A 22,393-nucleotide genomic window follows, 5' to 3' on the forward strand; every position below is an offset into this window, starting at 1 on the left:
TTCCCGTACTGTCCGAGATAAGCGAAAAAAGTTATGGGCGTATGCCAAACAAAACAGTGAAGAAGGCTTGAAACCAGTTCTGAAGTTTGATACGCTTCACTTGGGAAGCAGGCGCTTTCAGTGGGACGGTAAAGCCGGCGTTGCACGGGAGCAATGACAAATTACTGTTAATGCTGCGATGTGCCCCGTCAGCGTTCTGTTAGTCAACTGCCGCAGTGTCAAAAATAAAATTGATGATTTTCACTTTTTTCTTCGTACTACCCAACCGACCATGGTTTTGGGAACAGAATCTTGGCTTGACCCAACTGTCGCAAGCACTGAAGTATTTCCGGACACGTACGAGTGTTTTCGTCGTGACCGCTGTGCGCGTGGTGGAGGGGTGTTTATTCTTGTCCACAATAGTATCCCAAGCGTGCAAATGGAATTTCCGGATAATGAAATTGAATCGATTTTTTGTAAAGTAAGGCTACTCAATGGGAAAGCAATTGTTCTTGGGTCATTTTATAGGCTTCCTGGTCCTTCTGTAGAACCACTAGTTCATTTAGGTAATTTTCTTGAAACTATTAAGAATGAATGCCTTGTTCTAGGGGGGGACTTTAACCTTCCGGATATTGACTGGTCAGCTGGGGAACCAAGGGATACTGCTCGAGGGAGCCTATACTCAACTTTCTTTGATATTTTAGATCAGAATACTTTTTATCAGTATGTGCACGAGCCATCACGCACTGACGGAACAGGTCACGTACTCGACCTTTTGCTCTGTAACGTGCCTGATGTTGTATACAATGTACGGGTGTTGCCAGGTTTGAGCGATCACAACGTTGTTCTAGCAGATTTATCAGTTCAGTATGTGAAGGTTGCAAAAACACCTAGTCGAAAGATTTAGGCCTACAGCAGGGCCAACTACGAGGCGATTAGTGCTGCTTTCGAGTCATTCTTTCCAACTTTTGATGCACTCGCAGATAATCTAAGCATCGAACAACTATGGAATACCTTCAAATTGAAATTGTTCGAACTACGTGAAGCTTTTGTCCCATCACGAGTTATATCAAGTAGGCGAGCTCGAGACAAACCCTGGTTTAACACAGAGTTACGTGCCCTTGTTCGACGACAGCGACGAAACTATCAAAGATATAAGGCGTCTAATTCGCCAGAGCATTTGGCCTTGCTGAAAGCAACAAAAAGTGAATTTAGGCAAAAGTCCGACATCGCTAAGGACTTCTATTTCTTAAATCTAGGAGAAAGACTTGTCAGGGATACCAAAGAATTTTGGAGGTATGTGAAGCGTAATGGCAAAGACAACAGATCAATTCCTGCTTTGAAAAATGAGGAAACTATTATTCATGATAATGAGTCTAAAGTTGAAATTTTTAGCCGTTATTTTACATCTGTCTTTTTGCCGTCTAGCTCACGTACTGTCTGTTTTGAATTACCTGCTGAAATAGACCCCATGCCAGAAGTTACCTTTTGTGTCGATGGTATCCGTAAATTATTAAAAGATGTGAAACAGGCTAAGGCATGCGGCCCTGATGACATACCTGCCGCTATCATACGGAACTGTGCGGACGCGTTATGCTTTTATTTCGTCCGGATGTTTCAGAAGTCCCTCAATGAAACTGATATGCCAGATGATTGGAAGTTAGCGCGAGTCGTGCCCATACATAAGAGTGGGGTGCGTAACTCCGTTCAGAACTACAGGCCCGTTTCCTTAACTAGTATAGCCTGCAAAATTATGGAGCATGTAATATACAGTTGTGTTATGGCCCACTTAACTAAGCATAATCTCCTAAGTCCCTGCCAACATGGTTTCAGGCGTGGTTTATCGTGCAATACACAGTTGGTAGAGTTTATTCATGATTTAGCCTCGGCAGTTGATAAGCAACAAGTTGTGGACTGCGTATTTTTGGATTTCAGTAAAGCGTTTGATGTAGTCGCACACAGTCTCCTACTCTCAAAATTAAAAGCTTATAACTTGGATGGTAAAATAATAGCGTGGATTGCCGAATATTTGTCATTGCGGAAACAGGCTGTGGTTTTGAACGGTATATCTTCGCAATATGCATCAGTTACCTCGGGAGTTCCCCAAGGCTCCGTGTTGGGGCCACTATTGTTTTTGTTGTATATTAATGATATTTCAGCTGGTATACAGTCTTCATTCAGGATGTTTGCCGATGATTGTGTTGTTTATAGAGTCATAGATGCCATTCCCGATTCACAAATCCTGCAAGTTGATCTAAACACTATCGCAGACTGGTGTGTGCGTTGGGATATGTCGTTAAATATAAATAAGACTGTTCACGTCACCTTTACAAGAAAACGAGCTAATCATCCCTATAGGTATAGAAGTCATGATTCAACTCTAAAAGTAAGCAAAGAATTTAAATATCTAGGTGTGTTTTTTACTTCTGATTTACCATGGAACAAGCATGTTAACTATATTGGAAATAAGGCAGCATCAGTTTTGGGATTCTTGCGGCGCAATTTTAGTCATCTACCGAGTAACTTGAAGACGCAGTTGTACTTTAGTCATGTACGTTCAATACTTGAATATGGATGTGTTTGTTGGGACCCACACACATCTGAGCTTATAAACAAATTAGAAAAAATCCAGAATAGGGCAGTTAGATTTGTTCTTGGTAATTATAGCCGGCAGCTTAGCATGACAGAAAGCAAACTTAAACTTAAATGGCAAGAGCTGAAGAATCGTAGAAGGCATATTAGATTAAAATTTTTCCACGATATTTATTATTCTAAAACAGGCATAATCCGCGATAAATATATCCAGGCACCACACTATATATCTAGGCGACTTGACCACTGTTTGAAGGTCAGGGAATTTTCTTGTAGGGGTGACGTCTTCCGTTATTCTTTTTTTGTTAGAACTGTTCGAGATTGGAACAGTTTGCCATCGACCATTGTATATATTACAGAAAATGATGCTTTTTACCACGCATTGAACTAATTTGTTGATGTATTTATTCAAGTTTGTAACCTCCCTGCTGTAATGCCCTACGGGGCGATGCAGGTAACTAATAAATAAATAAAAAATAAAAAAAACCACTTGTTAAGCATACACATGCATCTTTTGGAAGACGCGGACATTGTTGTCTGCAAAAACACATGTTATGCATGCACATGGTGCTTTTGGCAGAGTGCGCACGTGGATTTCTACCAAACGACGTGCTAAGCACGGGCATGCTGCTCTTTGTAGCACCCGCGCATGGATTTGTGCCAAACCACTTGTTTGGAATGCACATGCATCTTTTGGTAGACTCGGACTTTGTTTTCTGCAAAACCACATGTTATGCATACACATGGTGCTTTTGGCAGAGGGCGCACGTGGATATCTAGCAATCGACGTGCTAAGCAGGCCCATGATGCTCTTTTTTGCAACCGAGCATGGATTTGTGCCAAACCACTTGTTAAGAGAACACATGCATCTTTTGGTAGACGCGGACGTTTCCTGCAAAACCACAAGCGATGCGCGCACATGGTGCTTTTGGCAGAGCGCGCCCGTGGATTTCTACCAAACGACGTGCTAAGCACGCCCATGCTGCTCTTTTTAGCACTCGCACATAGTTTGTGGCAAACCACTTGTTAAGCATGCACATGCATCTTTTGGTAGACGCAGACATTGTTTTCTGCAAAAAGACAAGTTATGCATGCACATGGTGCTTTTGGCAAAGGGCGCACGTGGATATCTACCAAACGACGTGCTAAGCACGCCCATGCAGCTCTTTTTAGCACCCGGGCTCGGATTTGTGCCAAACCACTTGTTAAGCGTGCGCAAGCATCTTTTAAAAGATGCGGACGTTGTTTCCTGCAAAACCACACGTGATGCGCGCACATGGTGCTTTTGGCAAAGCGCGCACGTGGATTTCTACCAAACGACGTGCTAAGCACGCCCATGCTGCTCTTTTTAGCACTCGCACATGGATTTGTGCCAAACCACTTGTTGAGAATGCACATGCATCTTTTGGTAGACGCGGACTTTGTTTTCTGCAAAACCACATGTTATGCATACACATGGTGCTTTTGGCAGAGCGCGCACGTGGATATCTGCCAAACGACGTGCTAAGCACGGCCATGCTGCTCTTTTTAGCACCCGCGCATGGATTTGTGCCAAGCCACTTGTTAAGCATGCACATGCATCTTTTGGTAGACGCGGACGGTGTTTCCTGGAAAACCACAAGTGATGCGCGCACATGGTGCTTTTGGCAGAGCGCGCACGTGGATTTCTACCAAACGACGTGCTAAGCACGCCCATGCTGTTCTTTTTAGCACCCGCGCATGAATTTTTGCCAAACCACTTGTTAAGCATGCATATGAATCTTTTGGTAGATGCGGAAGTTGTTTTCGGAAAAACCACAAGTTATGCATGCACATGGTGCTTTTGGCAGAGCGCGCGCGGGGATTTCTACGAAACGACGTGGTAAGCATGCCCATGCTGTTCTTTTTAGCACCCGCGCATGGATTTGTGCCAAAGCACTTGTTAAGCATACACATGCATCTTTTGGAAGACGCGGACATTGTTTCCTGCAAAACCACAAGTGATGCGGGCACATGGTGCTTTTGGCAGAGCGCGCACGTGGATTTCTACCTAACGAAGTGCCAAGCACGCCCATGCTGCTCTTTTTAGCACTCGCACATGGATTTGTGGCAAAGCACTTGTTAAGCATGCACATGCATCTTTTGGTAGTTGCGGACAGTGTTTTCTGCAAAAACACAAGTTATGCATGCACATGGTGCTTTCGGAAAGGGCGCACGTGGATAGCTACCAAACGATGCGCTAAGCACGCCCATGCTCCACTTTTTAGCACCCGGGCATGGATTTGTGCCAAACCACTTGGTAAGCGTGCACATGCATCTTTTGGTAGACGCGGACGTTGTTTTCTGCAAAACCACACGATATGCATGCAAATGGTGCTTTTGGCAGAACTCGCACGTGGATTTCTACCAAACGACGTGAAAAACATGCCGATGCTGCTCTTTTTAGCACCCGCACATGGATTTGAGCCAAAACGCGTTTTAAGCACGCACATGCATCTTTTGGTAGACGCGGATGCAGTTTTCTGCAAAACCACATGATATGCATGCAAATGGTGCTTTTGGCAGAACTCGCACGTGGATTTCTACCAAACGACCTGAAAAGCATGCCGATGCTGCTCTTTTTAGCACCCGCACATGGATTTCTGCCAAAACGCGTTTTAAGCAAGCACATGCATCTTTTGGTAGACGCGGACGCAGTTTTCTGTAAAAGCACACGATATGCATGCAAATGGTGCTTTTGGCAGAACGCGCACGTGGATTTCTACCAAACGACGTGAAAAGCATGCCGATGCTGCTCTTTTTAGCACCCGCACATAGATTTGTGCCGAAACGCGTTTTAAGCATGCACATGCATCTTTTGGTAGACGCGGACGCAGTTTTCTGCAAAACCACACGATATGAATGCAAATGGTGCTTTTGGCAGAACGCGCACGTGGATTTCTACCAAACAACGTGAAAAGCATGCCGATGCTGCTATTTTTAGCACCGGTACTTGGATTTGTACCAAAACGCGTTTTAAGCATGCACACGCATCTTTTGGTAGACGCGGAAGCAGTGTTCTGCAAAACCACACGATATGCATGCAAATGGTGCTTTTGGCAGAACGCGCACGTGGATTTCTACCAAACGACGTGAAAAGCATGCCGATGCTGCTCTTTTTAGCACCCGCACATAGATTTGTGCCAAAACGCGTTTTAAGCATGCACATGCATCTTTTGGTAGACGCGGACGCAGTTTTCTGTAAAACCACACTATATGCATGCAAATGGTGCTTTTGGCAGAACGCGCACGTGGATTTCTACCAAACGACGTGAAAAGCATGCCGATGCTGCTCTTTTTAGCACCCGCACATAGATTTGTGCCAAAACGCGTTTTAAGCATGCACATGCATCCTTTGGTAGACGCGGACGCAGTTTTCTGCAAAACCACACGATATGCATGCAAATGGTGCTTCTGGCAGAACGCGCACGTGGATTTCTACCAAACAACGTGAAAAGCATGCCGATGCTGCTCTTTTTAGCACCCGCACTTGGATTAGTGCCAAACCACATGTTAAGAATGTACATGCATCTTTTGGTAGACGCGGAAATTGTCTTCTACTAAACCACAAGTGATGCGCCCACATGGTGCTTTTGGCAGAGTGCGCACGTGGATTTCTACCAAACGACGTGCTAAACACGCCCATGCTGCTCTTTTTAGCACTCGCACATGGATTTGTGGCAAACCACTTGTTAAGCATGCACATGCATCTTTTGGTAGACGCGGACATTGTTTTCTGCCAAAACACAAGTTACGCATGCACATGGTGCTTTTGGCAGAGGGCGCGCGTGGATATCTACCAAACGATGTGCTAAGCACGCCCATGCTGCTCTTTTTAGCACCCGGGCATGGATTTGTGCCAAACCACTTGTTAAGCGTGCACATGCATCTTTTGGTAGACGCGGACGTTGTTTTCTGCAAAACCACAAGTTATGCATGCGCATGGTGCTTTTGGCAGAGCGCGCCCGTGGATTTCTACCAAATGACGTGCTAAGCACGCCGATGCTGCTCTTTTTAGCACCAGCGCACGAATTTTTGCAAAACCACTTGTTAAGCATGCAAATGCATCTTTTGGTAGACGCGGAAGTTGTTTTCGGAAAAACCACAAGTTATCCATGCACATGGTGCTTTTGGCAGAGCGCGCACGTGGATTTCTACCAAATGACGTGGCAAGCATGCCCATGCTTCTCTATTTAGCACCCGCGCATGGATTTGTGCCAAAGCACTTGTTAAGCATACACATGCTTTTTTGAAGGTCGCGGACATTAATGTCTGCAAAAACACATGTTATGCATGCACATGGTGCTTTTGGCAAAGCGCGCACGTGGATTTCTACCAAAGAATGTCCTAAGCACGCCCATGCTGCTCTTTGTAGCACCCGCGCATGGATTTGTGCCAAACCACTTGTTAAGAATGCACATGCATCTTTTGGTAGACGCGGAAATTGTTTTCTACTAAACCACAACTGATGCGCACACATGGTGCTTTTGGCAGAGCGCGCACGTGGATTTCTACCAAACGACGTGCTAAGCACGCCCATGCTGCTCTCTTTAGCACTCGCACATGGATTTGTGGCAAACCACTTGTTAAGCATGCACATGCATCTTTTGGTAGATGTGGACATTGTTTTCTGCAAAAACACAAGTTATGCATGGACATGGTGCTTTCGGCAATGGGCGCACGTGGATATCTACGAAACGATGTGCGAAGCACGCCCGTGCTGCTCTTTTTAGCACCCGGGCATGGATTTGTGCCAAACCACTTGTTAAGCGCGAACATGCATCTTTTGGTAGACGCGGACGTTGTTTTCTGCAAAACCACAAGTTATGCATGCGCATGGTGCTTTTGGCAGAGCGCGCCCGTGGATTTCTACCAAACGACGTGCTAAGCACGCCCATGCTGCTCTTTTTAGCACCCGCGCATGAATTTTTGCCAAAAGGGGGCGTGGAACCGGCGAGATGGCGGTGACCCTTACAAGTTTTCTACTGCTCACGCAGGTGTTTACGGCGAACTTTTCCCTGGCGGTCCTTCCTCACGGATTACCCTTCGACGACGTATGCCTGGAATTGTTCGACAGCGGTTCTTCGTCTTCGACAGATTTGTTCGAGGCCTTCAAGCTACAACAGTGTCCAGCTGGTGACGAATTTGGACATTTTCCGTTTCCGAGCTGGCAACATTGCGAAGAGGGCGTTGACGCTGTCAAGTGTCAGCTACAAAAGCAGCGGAGCAGCACTGTGACGATGGGGCGTGGAACCGGCGAGATGGCGGTGACCCTTACAAGTTTTCTACTGCTCACGCAGGTGTTTACGGCGAACTTTTCCCTGGCGGTCCTTCCTTACGGATTACCCTTCGACGACGTATGCCTGGAATTGTTCGACAGCGGTTCTTCGTCTTCGACAGATTTGTTCGAAGCCTTCAAGCTACAACAGTGTCCAGCTGGTGACGAATTTGGACATTTTCCGTTTCCGAGCTGGCAACATTGCGAAGAGGGCGTTGACGCTGTCAAGTGTCAGCTACAAAAGCAGCGGAGCAGCACTGTGACGATGGGGCGTGGAACCGGCGAGATGGCGGTGACCCTTACAAGTTTTCTACTGCTCACGCAGGTTGGCTCTTTTTGCTCTTTGAAAGCGTCTTGCTTTATTTTGCCGGTTCCACCCCAACTGCTTTATCTCACTTTTTCCTGTCGGAGACGCGGTTCTGTGGTGTCGAATCGTGTGCATGTCAAGCGGCACTTTTCACTTTTTCGTAGCCCGGCATTTTATCTACTTATTTTACTGCTTTGTGGCGGAGATATTGAGTGTAACCCAGGTCCGTCAACTGCTGAACAAATCCAAGAACTGTTAAAGGGTCAAGGTGCAATACTTTCCAAGTTATCGCAGCTCACCGCAGACGTTACTGACGTTAAAGCTCGCCTTCTTTCGTTGGAAACGAAGCTAGCAAAGATCGACACAATTGAAAAAACCTTGGCTAACGTTGAAGATCAGCAGCGACAAGATCATGATGCTTTGGCAGGCATGATTAAAAAATTGGACGACTTGGAAAATCGTGGGAGGCGCAATAATTTGCTTTTTTATGGCTTGGCAGATTCTAATGCCAATGAGACGGCAGCCCAGTCTGAGGAACTCATAATAAGTCTGTGCACTGCGAAGCTTGAATTGCCTTCGTTAGCTATTGAACGTGCGCATAGGCTGGGTAAATTCTGCGCAGGAAAAAATCGGCCCGTCATTGTTTGTTTCAATTCTTTTAAAGACCGCCAAGCCGTGCTTGCAAAAGCATTCAAGCTCAAGGGATCGAGCGTTGCTATATCTGAAGACTTTTCCCGTACTGTCCGAGATAAGCGAAAAAAATTATGGGCGTATGCCAAACAAAACAGCGAAGAAGGCTTGAAACCAGTTCTGAAGTTTAATACGCTTCACTTGGGAAGCAGGCGCTTTCAGTGGGACGGTAAAGCCGGCGTTGCAAGGGAGCAATGACAAATTACTGTTAATGCTGCGATGTGCCCCGTCAGCGTTCTGTTAGTCAACTGCCGCAGTGTCAAAAATAAAATTGATGATTTTCACTTTTTTCTTCGTACTACCCAACCGACCATTGTTTTGGGAACAGAATCTTGGCTTGACCCAACTGTCGCAAGCACTGAAGTATTTCCGGACACGTACGAGTGTTTTCGTCGTGACCGCTGTGCGCGTGGTGGAGGGGTGTTTATTCTTGTCCACAATAGTATCCCAAGCGTGCAAATGGAATTTCCGGATAATGAAATTGAATCGATTTTTTGTAAAGTAAGGCTACTCAATGGGAAAGCAATTGTTCTTGGGTCATTTTATAGGCCTCCTGGTCCTTCTGTAGAACCACTAGTTCATTTAGGTAATTTTCTTGAAACTATTAAGAATGAATGCCTTGTTCTAGGGGGGGACTTTAACCTTCCGGATATTGACTGGTCAGCTGGGGAACCAAGGGATACTGCTCGAGGGAGCCTATACTCAACTTTCTTTGATATTTTAGATCAGAATACTTTTTATCAGTATGTGCACGAGCCATCACGCACTGACGGAACAGGTCACGTACTCGACCTTTTGCTCTGTAACGTGCCTGATGTTGTATACAATGTACGGGTGTTGCCAGGTTTGAGCGATCACAACGTTGTTCTAGCAGATTTATCAGTTCAGTATGTGAAGGTTGCAAAAACACCTAGTCGAAAGATTTAGGCCTACAGCAGGGCCAACTACGAGGCGATTAGTGCTGCTTTCGAGTCATTCTTTCCAACTTTTGATGCACTCGCAGATAATCTAAGCATCGAACAACTATGGAATACCTTCAAATTGAAATTGTTCGAACTACGTGAAGCTTTTGTTCCATCACGAGTTATATCAAGTAGGCGAGCTCGAGACAAATCCTGGTTTAACACAGAGTTACGTGCCCTTGTTCGACGACAGCGACGAAACTATCAAAGATATAAGGCGTCTAATTCGCCAGAGCATTTGGCCTTGCTGAAAGCAACAAAAAGTGAATTTAGGCAAAAGTCCGACATCGCTAAGGACTTCTATTTCTTTAATCTAGGAGAAAGACTTGTCAGGGATACCAAAGAATTTTGGAGGTATGTGAAGCGTAATGGCAAAGACAACAGATCAATTCCTGCTTTGAAAAATGAGGAAACTATTATTCATGATAATGAGTCTAAAGTTGAAATTTTTAGCCGTTATTTTACATCTGTCTTTTTGCCGTCTAGCTCACGTACTGTCTGTTTTGAATTACCTGCTGAAATAGACCCCATGCCAGAAGTTACCTTTTGTGTCGATGGTATCCGTAAATTAATAAAAGATGTGAAACAGGCTAAGGCATGCGGCCCTGATGACATACCTGCCGCTATCATACGGAACTGTGCGGACGCGTTATGCTTTTATTTCGTCCGGATGTTTCAGAAGTCCCTCAATGAAACTGATATGCCAGATGATTGGAAGTTAGCGCGAGTCGTGCCCATACATAAGAGTGGGGTGCGTAACTCCGTTCAGAACTACAGGCCCGTTTCCTTAACTAGTATAGCCTGCAAAATTATGGAGCATGTAATATACAGTTGTGTTATGGCCCACTTAACTAAGCATAATCTCCTAAGTCCCTGCCAACATGGTTTCAGGCGTGGTTTATCGTGCAATACACAGTTGGTAGAGTTTATTCATGATTTAGCCTCGGCAGTTGATAAGCAACAAGTTGTGGACTGCGTATTTTTGGATTTCAGTAAAGCGTTTGATGTAGTCGCACACAGTCTCCTACTCTCAAAATTAAAAGCTTATAACTTGGATGGTAAAATAATAGCGTGGATTGCCGAATATTTGTCATTGCGGAAACAGGCTGTGGTTTTGAACGGTATATCTTCGCAATATGCATCAGTTACCTCGGGAGTTCCCCAAGGCTCCGTGTTGGGGCCACTATTGTTTTTGTTGTATATTAATGATATTTCAGCTGGTATACAGTCTTCATTCAGGATGTTTGCCGATGATTGTGTTGTTTATAGAGTCATAGATGCCATTCCCGATTCACAAATCCTGCAAGTTGATCTAAACACTATCACAGACTGGTGTGTGCGTTGGGATATGTCGTTAAATATAAATAAGACTGTTCACGTCACCTTTACAAGAAAACGAGCTAATCATCCCTATAGGTATAGAATTCATGATTCAACTCTAAAAGTAAGCAAGGAATTTAAATATCTAGGTGTGTTTTTTACTTCTGATTTACCATGGAACAAGCATGTTAACTATATTGGAAATAAGGCAGCATCAGTTTTGGGATTCTTGCGGCGCAATTTTAGTCATCTACCGAGTAACTTGAAGACGCAGTTGTACTTTAGTCATGTACGTTCAATACTTGAATATGGATGTGTTTGTTGGGACCCACACACATCTGAGCTTATAAACAAATTAGAAAAAATCCAGAATAGGGCAGTTAGATTTGTTCTTGGTAATTATAGCCGGCAGCTTAGCATGACAGAAAGCAAACTTAAACTTAAATGGCAAGAGCTGAAGAATCGTAGAAGGCATATTAGATTAAAATTTTTCCACGATATTTATTATTCTAAAACAGGCATAATCCGCGATAAATATATCCAGGCACCACACTATATATCTAGGCGACTTGACCACTGTTTGAAGGTTAGGGAATTTTCTTCTAGGGGTGACGTCTTCCGTTATTCTTTTTTTGTTAGAACTGTTCGAGATTGGAACAGTTTGCCATCGACCATTGTATATATTACAGAAAATGATGCTTTTTACCACGCATTGAACTAATTTGTTGATGTATTTATTCAAGTTTGTAACCTCCCTGCTGTAATGCCCTACGGGGCGATGCAGGTAACTAATAAATAAATAAAAAAATAAAAAAACCACTTGTTAAGCATACACATGCATCTTTTGGAAGACGCGGACATTGTTGTCTGCAAAAACACATGTTAGGCATGCACATGGTGCTTTTGGCAGAGTGCGCACGTGGATTTCTACCAAACGACGTGCTAAGCACGGGCATGCTGCTCTTTGTAGCACCCGCGCATGGATTTGTGCCAAACCACTTGTTTGGAATGCACATGCATCTTTTGGTAGACTCGGACTTTGTTTTCTGCAAAACCACATGTTATGCATACACATGGTGCTTTTGGCAGAGGGCGCACGTGGATATCTAGCAATCGACGTGCTAAGCAGGCCCATGATGCTCTTTTTTGCAACCGAGCATGGATTTGTGCCAAACCACTTGTTAAGAGAACACATGCATCTTTTGGTAGACGCGGACCTTTCCTGCAAAACCACAAGCGATGCGCGCACATGGTGCTTTTGGCAGAGCGCGCCCGTGGATTTCTACCAAACGACGTGCTAAGCACGCCCATGCTGCTCTTTTTAGCACTCGCACATAGTTTGTGGCAAACCACTTGTTAAGCATGCACATGCATCTTTTGGTAGACGCGGACATTGTTTTCTGCAAAAAGACAAGTTATGCATGCATATGGTGCTTTTGGCAGAGGGCGCACGTGGATATCTACCAAACGACGTGCTAAGCACGCCCATGCAGCTCTTTTTAGCACCCGGGCTCGGATTTGTGCCAAACCACTTGTTAAGCGTGCGCAAGCATCTTTTAAAAGATGCGGACGTTGTTTCCTGCAAAACCACACGTGATGCGCGCACATGGTGCTTTTGGCAGAGCGCGCACGTGGATTTCTACCAAACGACGTGCTAAGCACGCCCATGCTGCTCTTTTTAGCACTCGCACATGGATTTGTGCCAAACCACTTGTTTAGAATGCACATGCATCTTTTGGTAGACGCGGACTTTGTTTTCTGCAAAACCACATGTTATGCATACACATGGTGCTTTTGGCAGAGCGCGCACGTGGATATCTGCCAAACGACGTGCTAAGCACGGCCATGCTGCTCATTTTAGCACCCGCGCATGGATTTGTGCCAAGCCACTTGTTAAGCATGCACATGCATCTTTTGGTAGACGCGGACGGTGTTTCCTGGAAAACCACAAGTGATGCGCGCACATGGTGCTTTTGGCAGAACGCGCACGTGGATTTCTACCAAACGACGTGAAAAGCATGCCGATGCTGCTCTTTTTAGCACCCGCACATAGATTTGTGCCAAAACGTGTTTTAAGCATGCACATGCATCCTTTGGTAGACGCGGACGCAGTTTTCTGCAAAACCACACGATATGCATGCAAATGGTGCTTCTGGCAGAACGCGCACGTGGATTTCTACCAAACAACGTGAAAAGCATGCCGATGCTGCTCTTTTTAGCACCCGCACTTGGATTAGTGCCAAACCACATGTTAAGAATGTACATGCATCTTTTGGTAGACGCGGAAATTGTCTTCTACTAAACCACAAGTGATGCGGGCACATGGTGCTTTTGGCAGAGCGCGCACGTGGATTTCTACCTAACGAAGTGCCAAGCACGCCCATGCTGCTCTTTTTAGCACTCGCACATGGATTTGTGGCAAAGCACTTGTTAAGCATGCACATGCATCTTTTGGTAGTTGCGGACAGTGTTTTCTGCAAAAACACAAGATATGCATGCACATGGTGCTTTCGGAAAGGGCGCACGTGGATAGCTACCAAACGATGCGCTAAGCACGCCCATGCTCCACTTTTTAGCACCCGGGCATGGATTTGTGCCAAACCACTTGGTAAGCGTGCACATGCATCTTTTGGTAGACGCGGACGTTGTTTTCTGCAAAACCACACGATATGCATGCAAATGGTGCTTTTGGCAGAACTCGCACGTGGATTTCTACCAAACGACGTGAAAAACATGCCGATGCTGCTCTTTTTAGCACCCGCACATGGATTTGAGCCAAAACGCGTTTTAAGCACGCACATGCATCTTTTGGTAGACGCGGATGCAGTTTTCTGCAAAACCACATGATATGCATGCAAATGGTGCTTTTGGCAGAACTCGCACGTGGATTTCTACCAAACGACCTGAAAAGCATGCCGATGCTGCTCTTTTTAGCACCCGCACATGGATTTCTGCCAAAACGCGTTTTAAGCAAGCACATGCATCTTTTGGTAGACGCGGACGCAGTTTTCTGTAAAAGCACACGATATGCATGCAAATGGTGCTTTTGGCAGAACGCGCACGTGGATTTCTACCAAACGACGTGAAAAGCATGCCGATGCTGCTCTTTTTAGCACCCGCACATAGATTTGTGCCGAAACGCGTTTTAAGCATGCACATGCATCTTTTGGTAGACGCGGACGCAGTTTTCTGCAAAACCACACGATATGAATGCAAATGGTGCTTTTGGCAGAACGCGCACGTGGATTTCTACCAAACAACGTGAAAAGCATGCCGATGCTGCTATTTTTAGCACCGGTACTTGGATTTGTACCAAAACGCGTTTTAAGCATGCACACGCATCTTTTGGTAGACGCGGAAGCAGTTTTCTGCAAAACCACACGATATGCATGCAAATGGTGCTTTTGGCAGAACGCGCACGTGGATTTCTACCAAACGACGTGAAAAGCATGCCGATGCTGCTCTTTTTAGCACCCGCACATAGATTTGTGCCAAAACGCGTTTTAAGCATGCACATGCATCTTTTGGTAGACGCGGACGCAGTTTTCTGTAAAACCACACTATATGCATGCAAATGGTGCTTTTGGCAGAACGCGCACGTGGATTTCTACCAAACGACGTGAAAAGCATGCCGATGCTGCTCTTTTTAGCACCCGCACATAGATTTGTGCCAAAACGTGTTTTAAGCATGCACATGCATCCTTTGGTAGACGCGGACGCAGTTTTCTGCAAAACCACACGATATGCATGCAAATGGTGCTTCTGGCAGAACGCGCACGTGGATTTCTACCAAACAACGTGAAAAGCATGCCGATGCTGCTCTTTTTAGCACCCGCACTTGGATTAGTGCCAAACCACATGTTAAGAATGTACATGCATCTTTTGGTAGACGCGGAAATTGTCTTCTACTAAACCACAAGTGATGCGCCCACATGGTGCTTTTGGCAGAGTGCGCACGTGGATTTCTACCAAACGACGTGCTAAACACGCCCATGCTGCTCTTTTTAGCACTCGCACATGGATTTGTGGCAAACCACTTGTTAAGCATGCACATGCATCTTTTGGTAGACGCGGACATTGTTTTCTGCCAAAACACAAGTTACGCATGCACATGGTGCTTTTGGCAGAGGGCGCGCGTGGATATCTACCAAACGATGTGCTAAGCACGCCCATGCTGCTCTTTTTAGCACCCGGGCATGGATTTGTGCCAAACCACTTGTTAAGCGTGCACATGCATCTTTTGGTAGACGCGGACGTTGTTTTCTGCAAAACCACAAGTTATGCATGCGCATGGTGCTTTTGGCAGAGCGCGCCCGTGGATTTCTACCAAATGACGTGCTAAGCACGCCGATGCTGCTCTTTTTAGCACCAGCGCACGAATTTTTGCAAAACCACTTGTTAAGCATGCAAATGCATCTTTTGGTAGACGCGGAAGTTGTTTTCGGAAAAACCACAAGTTATCCATGCACATGGTGCTTTTGGCAGAGCGCGCACGTGGATTTCTACCAAATGACGTGGCAAGCATGCCCATGCTTCTCTATTTAGCACCCGCGCATGGATTTGTGCCAAAGCACTTGTTAAGCATACACATGCTTTTTTGGAGGTCGCGGACATTAATGTCTGCAAAAACACATGTTATGCATGCACATGGTGCTTTTGGCAAAGCGCGCACGTGGATTTCTACCAAAGAATGTCCTAAGCACGCCCATGCTGCTCTTTGTAGCACCCGCGCATGGATTTGTGCCAAACCACTTGTTAAGAATGCACATGCATCTTTTGGTAGACGCGGAAATTGTTTTCTACTAAACCACAACTGATGCGCACACATGGTGCTTTTGGCAGAGCGCGCACGTGGATTTCTACCAAACGACGTGCTAAGCACGCCCATGCTGCTCTCTTTAGCACTCGCACATGGATTTGTGGCAAACCACTTGTTAAGCATGCACATGCATCTTTTTGTAGATGTGGACATTGTTTTCTGCAAAAACACAAGTTATGCATGGACATGGTGCTTTCGGCAATGGGCGCACGTGGATATCTACGAAACGATGTGCGAAGCACGCCCGTGCTGCTCTTTTTAGCACCCGGGCATGGATTTGTGCCAAACCACTTGTTAAGCGCGAACATGCATCTTTTGGTAGACGCGGACGTTGTTTTCTGCAAAACCACAAGTTATGCATGCGCATGGTGCTTTTGGCAGAGCGCGCCCGTGGATTTCTACCAAACGACGTGCTAAGCACGCCCATGCTGCTCTTTTTAGCACCCGCGCATGAATTTTTGCCAAAAGGGGGCGTGGAACCGGCGAGATGGCGGTGACCCTTACAAGTTTTCTACTGCTCACGCAGGTGTTTACGGCGAACTTTTCCCTGGCGGTCCTTCCTCACGGATTACCCTTCGACGACGTATGCCTGGAATTGTTCGACAGCGGTTCTTCGTCTTCGACAGATTTGTTCGAGGCCTTCAAGCTACAACAGTGTCCAGCTGGTGACGAATTTGGACATTTTCCGTTTCCGAGCTGGCAACATTGCGAAGAGGGCGTTGACGCTGTCAAGTGTCAGCTACAAAAGCAGCGGAGCAGCACTGTGACGATGGGGCGTGGAACCGGCGAGATGGCGGTGACCCTTACAAGTTTTCTACTGCTCACGCAGGTGTTTACGGCGAACTTTTCCCTGGCGGTCCTTCCTTACGGATTACCCTTCGACGACGTATGCCTGGAATTGTTCGACAGCGGTTCTTCGTCTTCGACAGATTTGTTCGAAGCCTTCAAGCTACAACAGTGTCCAGCTGGTGACGAATTTGGACATTTTCCGTTTCCGAGCTGGCAACATTGCGAAGAGGGCGTTGACGCTGTCAAGTGTCAGCTACAAAAGCAGCGGAGCAGCACTGTGACGATGGGGCGTGGAACCGGCGAGATGGCGGTGACCCTTACAAGTTTTCTACTGCTCACGCAGGTTGGCTCTTTTTGCTCTTTGAAAGCGTCTTGCTTTATTTTGCCGGTTCCACCCCAACTGCTTTATCTCACTTTTTCCTGTCGGAGACGCGGTTCTGTGGTGTCGAATCGTGTGCATGTCAAGCGGCACTTTTCACTTTTTCGTAGCCCGGCATTTTATCTACTTATTTTACTGCTTTGTGGCGGAGATATTGAGTGTAACCCAGGTCCGTCAACTGCTGAACAAATCCAAGAACTGTTAAAGGGTCAAGGTGCAATACTTTCCAAGTTATCGCAGCTCACCGCAGACGTTACTGACGTTAAAGCTCGCCTTCTTTCGTTGGAAACTAAGCTAGCAAAGATCGACACAATTGAAAAAACCTTGGCTAACGTTGAAGATCAGCAGCGACAAGATCATGATGCTTTGGCAGGCATGATTAAAAAATTGGACGACTTGGAAAATCGTGGGAGGCGCAATAATTTGCTTTTTTATGGCTTGGCAGATTCTAATGCCAATGAGACGGCAGCCCAGTCTGAGGAACTCATAATAAGTCTGTGCACTGCGAAGCTTGAATTGCCTTCGTTAGCTATTGAACGTGCGCATAGGCTGGGTAAATTCTGCGGAGGAAAAATTCGGCCCGTCATTGTTTGTTTCAATTCTTTTAAAGACCGCCAAGCCGTGCTTGCAAAAGCATTCAAGCTCAAGGGATCGAGCGTTGCTATATCTGAAGACTTTTCCCGTACTGTCCGAGATAAGCGAAAAAAATTATGGGCGTATGCCAAACAAAACAGCGAAGAAGGCTTGAAACCAGTTCTGAAGTTTGATACGCTTCACTTGGGAAGCAGGCGCTTTCAGTGGGACGGTAAAGCCGGCGTTGCACGGGAGCAATGACAAATTACTGTTAATGCTGCGATGTGCCCCGTCAGCGTTCTGTTAGTCAACTGCCGCAGTGTCAAAAATAAAATTGATGATTTTCACTTTTTTCTTCGTACTACCCAACCGACCATTGTTTTGGGAACAGAATCTTGGCTTGACCCAACTGTCGCAAGCACTGAAGTATTTCCGGACACGTACGAGTGTTTTCGTCGTGACCGCTGTGCGCGTGGTGGAGGGGTGTTTATTCTTGTCCACAATAGTATCCCAAGCGTGCAAATGGAATTTCCGGATAATGAAATTGAATCGATTTTTTGTAAAGTAAGGCTACTCAATGGGAAAGCAATTGTTCTTGGGTCATTTTATAGGCCTCCTGGTCCTTCTGTAGAACCACTAGTTCATTTAGGTAATTTTCTTGAAACTATTAAGAATGAATGCCTTGTTCTAGGGGGGGACTTTAACCTTCCGGATATTGACTGGTCAGCTGGGGAACCAAGGGATACTGCTCGAGGGAGCCTATACTCAACTTTCTTTGATATTTTAGATCAGAATACTTTTTATCAGTATGTGCACGAGCCATCACGCACTGACGGAACAGGTCACGTACTCGACCTTTTGCTCTGTAACGTGCCTGATGTTGTATACAATGTACGGGTGTTGCCAGGTTTGAGCGATCACAACGTTGTTCTAGCAGATTTATCAGTTCAGTATGTGAAGGTTGCAAAAACACCTAGTCGAAAGATTTATGCCTACAGCAGGGCCAACTACGAGGCGATTAGTGCTGCTTTCGAGTCATTCTTTCCAACTTTTGATGCACTCGCAGATAATCTAAGCATCGAACAACTATGGAATACCTTCAAATTGAAATTGTTCGAACTACGTGAAGCTTTTGTCCCATCACGAGTTATATCAAGTAGGCGAGCTCGAGACAAACCCTGGTTTAACACAGAGTTACGTGCCCTTGTTCGACGACAGCGACGAAACTATCAAAGATATAAGGCGTCTAATTCGCCAGAGCATTTGGCCTTGCTGAAAGCAACAAAAACTGAATTTAGGCAAAAGTCCGACATCGCTAAGGACTTCTATTTCTTTAATCTAGGAGAAAGACTTGTCAGGGATACCAAAGAATTTTGGAGGTATGTGAAGCGTAATGGCAAAGACAACAGATCAATTCCTGCTTTGAAAAATGAGGAAACTATTATTCATGATAATGAGTCTAAAGTTGAAATTTTTAGCCGTTATTTTACATCTGTCTTTTTGCCATCTAGCTCACGTACTGTCTGTTTTGAATTACCTGCTGAAATAGACCCCATGCCAGAAGTTACCTTTTGTGTCGATGGTATCCGTAAATTATTAAAAGATGTGAAACAGGCTAAGGCATGCGGCCCTGATGACATACCTGCCGCTATCATACGGAACTGTGCGGACGCGTTATGCTTTTATTTCGTCCGGATGTTTCAGAAGTCCCTCAATGAAACTGATATGCCAGATGATTGGAAGTTAGCGCGAGTCGTGCCCATACATAAGAGTGGGGTGCGTAACTCCGTTCAGAACTACAGGCCCGTTTCCTTAACTAGTATAGCCTGCAAAATTATGGAGCATGTAATATACAGTTGTGTTATTGCCCACTTAACTAAGCATAATCTCCTAAGTCCCTGCCAACATGGTTTCAGGCGTGGTTTATCGTGCAATACACAGTTGGTAGAGTTTATTCATGATTTAGCCTCGGCAGTTGATAAGCAACAAGTTGTGGACTGCGTATTTTTGGATTTCAGTAAAGCGTTTGATGTAGTCGCACACAGTCTCCTACTCTCAAAATTAAAAGCTTATAACTTGGATGGTAAAATAATAGCGTGGATTGCCGAATATTTGTCATTGCGGAAACAGGCTGTGGTTTTGAACGGTATATCTTCGCAATATGCATCAGTTACCTCGGGAGTTCCCCAAGGCTCCGTGTTGGGGCCACTATTGTTTTTGTTGTATATTAATGATATTTCAGCTGGTATACAGTCTTCATTCAGGATGTTTGCCGATGATTGTGTTGTTTATAGAGTCATAGATGCCATTCCCGATTCACAAATCCTGCAAGTTGATCTAAACACTATCACAGACTGGTGTGTGCGTTGGGATATGTCGTTAAATATAAATAAGACTGTTCACGTCACCTTTACAAGAAAACGAGCTAATCATCCCTATAGGTATAGAATTCATGATTCAACTCTAAAAGTAAGCAAGGAATTTAAATATCTAGGTGTGTTTTTTACTTCTGATTTACCATGGAACAAGCATGTTAACTATATTGGAAATAAGGCAGCATCAGTTTTGGGATTCTTGCGGCGCAATTTTAGTCATCTACCGAGTAACTTGAAGACGCAGTTGTACTTTAGTCATGTACGTTCAATACTTGAATATGGATGTGTTTGTTGGGACCCACACACATCTGAGCTTATAAACAAATTAGAAAAAATCCAGAATAGGGCAGTTAGATTTGTTCTTGGTAATTATAGCCGGCAGCTTAGCATGACAGAAAGCAAACTTAAACTTAAATGGCAAGAGCTGAAGAATCGTAGAAGGCATATTAGATTAAAATTTTTCCACGATATTTATTATTCTAAAACAGGCATAATCCGCGATAAATATATCCAGGCACCACACTATATATCTAGGCGACTTGACCACTGTTTGAAGGTCAGGGAATTTTCTTGTAGGGGTGACGTCTTCCGTTATTCTTTTTTTGTTAGAACTGTTCGAGATTGGAACAGTTTGCCATCGACCATTGTATATATTACAGAAAATGATGCTTTTTACCACGCATTGAACTAATTTGTTGATGTATTTATTCAAGTTTGTAACCTCCCTGCTGTAATGCCCTACGGGGCGATGCAGGTAACTAATAAATAAATAAAAAAAAAAAAAACCACTTGTTAAGCATACACATGCATCTTTTGGAAGACGCGGACATTGTTGTCTGCAAAAACACATGTTATGCATGCACATGGTGCTTTTGGCAGAGTGCGCACGTGGATTTCTACCAAACGACGTGCTAAGCACGGGCATGCTGCTCTTTGTAGCACCCGCGCATGGATTTGTGCCAAACCACTTGTTTGGAATGCACATGCATCTTTTGGTAGACTCGGACTTTGTTTTCTGCAAAACCACATGTTATGCATACACATGGTGCTTTTGGCAGAGGGCGCACGTGGATATCTAGCAATCGACGTGCTAAGCAGGCCCATGATGCTCTTTTTTGCAACCGAGCATGGATTTGTGCCAAACCACTTGTTAAGAGAACACATGCATCTTTTGGTAGACGCGGACGTTTCCTGCAAAACCACAAGCGATGCGCGCACATGGTGCTTTTGGCAGAGCGCGCCCGTGGATTTCTACCAAACGACGTGCTAAGCACGCCCATGCTGCTCTTTTTAGCACTCGCACATAGTTTGTGGCAAACCACTTGTTAAGCATGCACATGCATCTTTTGGTAGACGCGGACATTGTTTTCTGCAAAAAGACAAGTTATGCATGCACATGGTGCTTTTGGCAGAGGGCGCACGTGGATATCTACCAAACGACGTGCTAAGCACGCCCATGCAGCTCTTTTTAGCACCCGGGCTCGGATTTGTGCCAAACCACTTGTTAAGCGTGCGCAAGCATCTTTTAAAAGATGCGGACGTTGTTTCCTGCAAAACCACACGTGATGCGCGCACATGGTGCTTTTGGCAGAGCGCGCACGTGGATTTCTACCAAACGACGTGCTAAGCACGCCCATGCTGCTCTTTTTAGCACTCGCACATGGATTTGTGCCAAACCACTTGTTTAGAATGCACATGCATCTTTTGGTAGACGCGGACGGTGTTTCCTGGAAAACCACAAGTGATGCGCGCACATGGTGCTTTTGGCAGAGCGCGCACGTGGATTTCTACCAAACGACGTGCTAAGCACGCCCATGCTGTTCTTTTTAGCACCCGCGCATGAATTTTTGCCAAACCACTTGTTAAGCATGCATATGAATCTTTTGGTAGATGCGGAAGTTGTTTTCGGAAAAACCACAAGTTATGCATGCACATGGTGCTTTTGGCAGAGGGCGCGCGGGGATTTCTACGAAACGACGTGGTAAGCATGCCCATGCTGTTCTTTTTAGCACCCGCGCATGGATTTGTGCCAAAGCACTTGTTAAGCATACACATGCATCTTTTGGAAGACGCGGACATTGTTTCCTGCAAAACCACAAGTGATGCGGGCACATCGTGCTTTTGGCAGAGCGCGCACGTGGATTTCTACCTAACGAAGTGCCAAGCACGCCCATGCTGCTCTTTTTAGCACTCGCACATGGATTTGTGGCAAAGCACTTGTTAAGCATGCACATGCATCTTTTGGTAGTTGCGGACAGTGTTTTCTGCAAAAACACAAGTTATGCATGCACATGGTGCTTTCGGAAAGGGCG

General features: G+C 45.4%; 1 protein-coding gene across 1 annotated transcript in view; it reads left to right on the forward strand.

Moving 5' to 3' along the window:
• LOC139057796 (uncharacterized) overlaps positions 1–17,097 on the forward strand; it is a gene marked incomplete at its 3' end in the record, with an annotated part of 38,907 nt that extends 21,810 nt beyond the window's left edge. The window contains exons 3-4 of the mRNA XM_070536552.1: positions 7,587–8,192; positions 16,492–17,097. Coding sequence (XP_070392653.1) covers positions 7,587–8,192; positions 16,492–17,097 — 1,212 coding nt within the window. The remainder of the gene's footprint in view (positions 1–7,586; positions 8,193–16,491) is intronic.
• Positions 17,098–22,393: the final 5,296 nt, after the last annotated feature.

Source organism: Dermacentor albipictus, chromosome 3 (genome assembly GCF_038994185.2).
Source record: "Dermacentor albipictus isolate Rhodes 1998 colony chromosome 3, USDA_Dalb.pri_finalv2, whole genome shotgun sequence".
NCBI lineage: Eukaryota > Metazoa > Arthropoda > Arachnida > Ixodida > Ixodidae > Dermacentor > Dermacentor albipictus.